Source organism: Propithecus coquereli, unplaced genomic scaffold (assembly GCF_000956105.1).
Source record: "Propithecus coquereli isolate 6110/MARCELLA unplaced genomic scaffold, Pcoq_1.0 Scaffold491, whole genome shotgun sequence".
Taxonomy (NCBI): Eukaryota; Metazoa; Chordata; class Mammalia; order Primates; family Indriidae; genus Propithecus; species Propithecus coquereli.
The window spans coordinates 308,197-311,846 of NW_012150741.1; the positions used below are offsets into that span (position 1 = coordinate 308,197).

At 36.9% G+C, this 3,650-nt stretch overlaps 1 protein-coding gene across 1 annotated transcript in view; it reads left to right on the forward strand.

Moving 5' to 3' along the window:
• TIMM17A (translocase of inner mitochondrial membrane 17 homolog A (yeast)) overlaps nucleotides 1-1,581 on the forward strand; it is a 19,014-nt gene extending 17,433 nt beyond the window's left edge. The window contains exon 6 of the mRNA XM_012655940.1: nucleotides 691-1,581. Within this exon, the coding sequence (XP_012511394.1) occupies nucleotides 691-776 (86 nt within the window). The 3' untranslated portion in view covers nucleotides 777-1,581. The remainder of the gene's footprint in view (nucleotides 1-690) is intronic.
• The last annotated feature ends 2,069 nt before the right edge of the window (nucleotides 1,582-3,650 follow it).

Consider the following 3,650-nt stretch of genomic DNA (forward strand, 5'->3'; position numbering starts at 1 on the left):
CTCGCTCTTGCTCAGGCTGGTTTCGAACTCCTGAGCTCAAACAATCCGCCTGCCTCGGCCTCCCAGAGAGCTAGGATTACAGGTGTGAGCCACCGCGCCCGGCCAAAGTCTCCTTTTTTTAAGAGCTGCATTTTTTTCTTAGTTTACAGGCCTTTCCATGTTTTGAAAACTAAAACTGTAGCTTTGTTCTATAGCAAGCTACAGGGTATCTTCCCATTTCAGAGCTCATTCCTTGCTTAATTGGTTATATAAATTAGATTACCAAGTTCTCTTAAAATATGACTAAGATACTTAAACTTTGTGAAAATAATTTTAAATAGCTACTGAAAAATATGTCAAGAGGTGGGAGAGATTCTTCCAATCTTGATATATGGCAGCTTGTTATAGCAATTGCTTTAAGAACTTGAATATTGCTTCTTGCTATAATTAATCCATCTGACTTTCCTAGCATAGCATTTGAAAGCTGTTCATTCTGGAACATAACAGAAATCAGTCTGTCATATATTATACCAAGTTTGAAGGTTCTCCACTATGCTAACAGGAATTAAGTGGATCTACAAAGAAATTCAGGTTACAGCTGTAACATGGCACGTAATTTTTTAGTTGATTGATTTACTCTCTATAGAGACTTGTTCTTTTTAATTATATAATATTCAGATGATTTTTTTAAACCCTTTTTCTTACTTGCAGGCCCTCAGTTTGCTGAAGACCCCTCCCAGTTGCCTTCAACACAGTTACCATCCTCACCTTTTGGAGACTATCGACAATACCAGTAGGACATCTTTCCCAAGATTTCTTTAACAGAATGAGTTGTAGTTTGAGAAGGATTCAGAAGATCAAGTCATAATCCGTTTTTAGAACCATAGGTTTTTAAAACTATGGCCAAATAGGCTATGAAGAAACATTTAGTACTTTTTTCTATTTAAAGGAACATGGGATAAGGGTCTTAAAAGATAATACATTTATTTATTCACACTTGAATTGCATTTGTGATCAAAATAAGTGTCTAATATCATTAAAAGAAAATGTAAGTGCTTAAAAGATGAAGGACCAAAGGGCAAATAACAGTGAAACGTGACCATCATTTCCTTGAGGACTTCTCTGCCTGGTTTGTGTGCTCTGTTATTCAAACAATAAAAAGCTCCTGGAACTAACTCTTTTTTTTAAGATAAGTTGTAGAGTTCTACTTTTCATGCTCGTATACTTCAAATAATGTGTGTTTTATAGTTAGTCCCTCATCTAACTTGAAGTGAATTATGTGTGAGAAGAATTATGCAGAGTCAACATGAATCCTTTTACAGTGGAATGCTCTATGGATTGAAGGATATGGTAAAATATTTGTACTCTGCTTTGAAAGTAAAGTATGCTATGTCTTGGTTTTGAAGATGTTAGATACAAAACTCTGTTACCTTTAGGGCTATTGTGTCTTGATTCCTGATAATCAGAAACTTTACCAGAAACAACTTGCTTCCAATATACTCAATTCTAATTGAAGAGTTTGTGGAGGGTACAGTGGTACTGGAAAAGTCCAGTGTTCGTTTTGAGCTTAAAAATAAAATGCGTGCTATTTTTAATGTGTTCTCTGAAGCTGCTCTTCATAAATGGTATATTTTGGGCATTGTTTGGTCCTGGAAACTGGATTAGCATTTCTGAAGAGGACATTCTCCTGATGATATTGGAAGTGACATGTAGCTTTATAGAAGACATAATATTAGTAATCCCCTATTTGCCTACATGTGTCTGAAATGGAGAGCAAATCCATGTGTGTACTGTAAACACACATTTATCTTTTGGCCCAATGCCATATACATAGTAAGCATTTAATTACTTACTGCAATATGGTAATTTAGGGTTTTTATTGTGATAAAATATACATAAAATTTTATTATCTTAAGAATTCGTAAGTGTACAATTCAGTGGCATTGAAATTGTTACAATGTGTGTCACCACTATGTATATGCAAAATGTTCTCATCATCACCAGTATAAACTCTGTACCCATTAAATAACAACTTCCCATTCTTCCCCCAACCCCTGGTAACCACAGTTCTTTCTGTCTGTGAATTTGCCTATTCTGGGTACCTCATATAAGTGGAATCATATAAGATTTGTCCTGTGTCTGTCTTAATTAGCTTAGCATATGTTTTAAGGTCCATCCGTGTTGTAGCATATATCAAAACTCATTCCTTTTTGTGGCTGAATAATACTCCATTGTGTGTATATAGCACAGTTTATGTATTCATCTATGATGGTCACTTGGGTTGTTTCCACCTTTTGGCTATTGTGAATTATGCTGCTATGAACATTGGTGTACAAATATCTGAGTTTCTACTTTTGGTTCTTTTGGATATATACCTGGGAGTGTATAGCTGGGTCATATGGTAGTTCTGTGTTTAACTTTGAGGAACTGCTAAACTGTTTTCCCCATTGGCTGCACCATTTTGTATTCCCAACAGCAACATAAGGGTTCTAATTTCTCAATGTCCTTGCCAACATTGTGTTATTTTCCTTTTTTTGTGTGTGTATGTGTTATAGCCATCCTAGTAGATGTGAAGTGGTATTGCAATGTGGTTGTGATTTGCATTTCCCTAATGACTAATGATACTGAGCTTTCGTGTGCTTATTGGCCGTTTGTATATCTTTTTTGGAGATAATTTGTTTTTAAGTCTATGACTCTCCAACTTTCAGTCATAAATACAAGGAGTTGTGTGTTAGAAGAGCAATTCAAACTGAGAACATGTTGAATTGCCAAGAAAATGCTTTACATTTCTTAAGGTCTCCTAAATTCCTTTTCTTTTAAATGGTGTATCAGTTTGGAAAGTAAGGTCCTTTCATACGCATTCTGATTGGTTTTTTTTGTTTGTTTGTTTTTTTAAGATAGGGTCTCTGTCGCCCCACTTGGAGTACAGTGGCGTAATCATAGCTCAGTGCAATCTTGAACTCCTGGGCTCAAGTGATCCTCCTGCCTCAGCCTCCTGAGTAGCTAGGACTACAGGTGTGTGCCACCACGCCCGGCTAATTTTATTTATGTATTTATTTTTATGGAGATGGGTCTTGCCATGTTGCCCATGCTGGTCTCAAAACTCTTGGACTCCAGTGATCCTCCCACCTTGGCCTCCCAAAGTGCTAGGATTATAGGCATGAGCCACCGTGTCTGGCCACAGATTCTGATTCTTTAAGGCTTGTGTATATGTTATGTTGGTATGTTTTTGCCAATTTATTGGTTAACTCTGGTGTCTTCAACTCAGCATATCTGAAGTAGTACCTGTTTATGGATGAATTTTCTAGAATTAGAGGTGGAGCAAAAGAGTGGAACATTGAAAAAGATAGGAAAAACAAGTTTCTTTGGAAGGACTTTAAATTTTATCTACCATATGCAGGATACTAGGTAGAAACCCCTAGGAAAAACCTTTCCTGTTATGTTTCCCAAACTTCCTGTCTCTTTTAATTTTGTTTTTTAAGAGACAGGGTCAGCGGGGCGCAGTGGCTCACACCTATAATCCTAGCGCTCTGGGAGGCCGAGGCCGGTGGATCGCTCAAGGTCAGGAGTTCGAGACCAGCCTGAACAAGAGCGAGACCCTGTCTCTACTAAAAATAGAAAGAAATTATCTGGACAACTAAAAATATATATAGAAAAAATTAGCTGGGCAT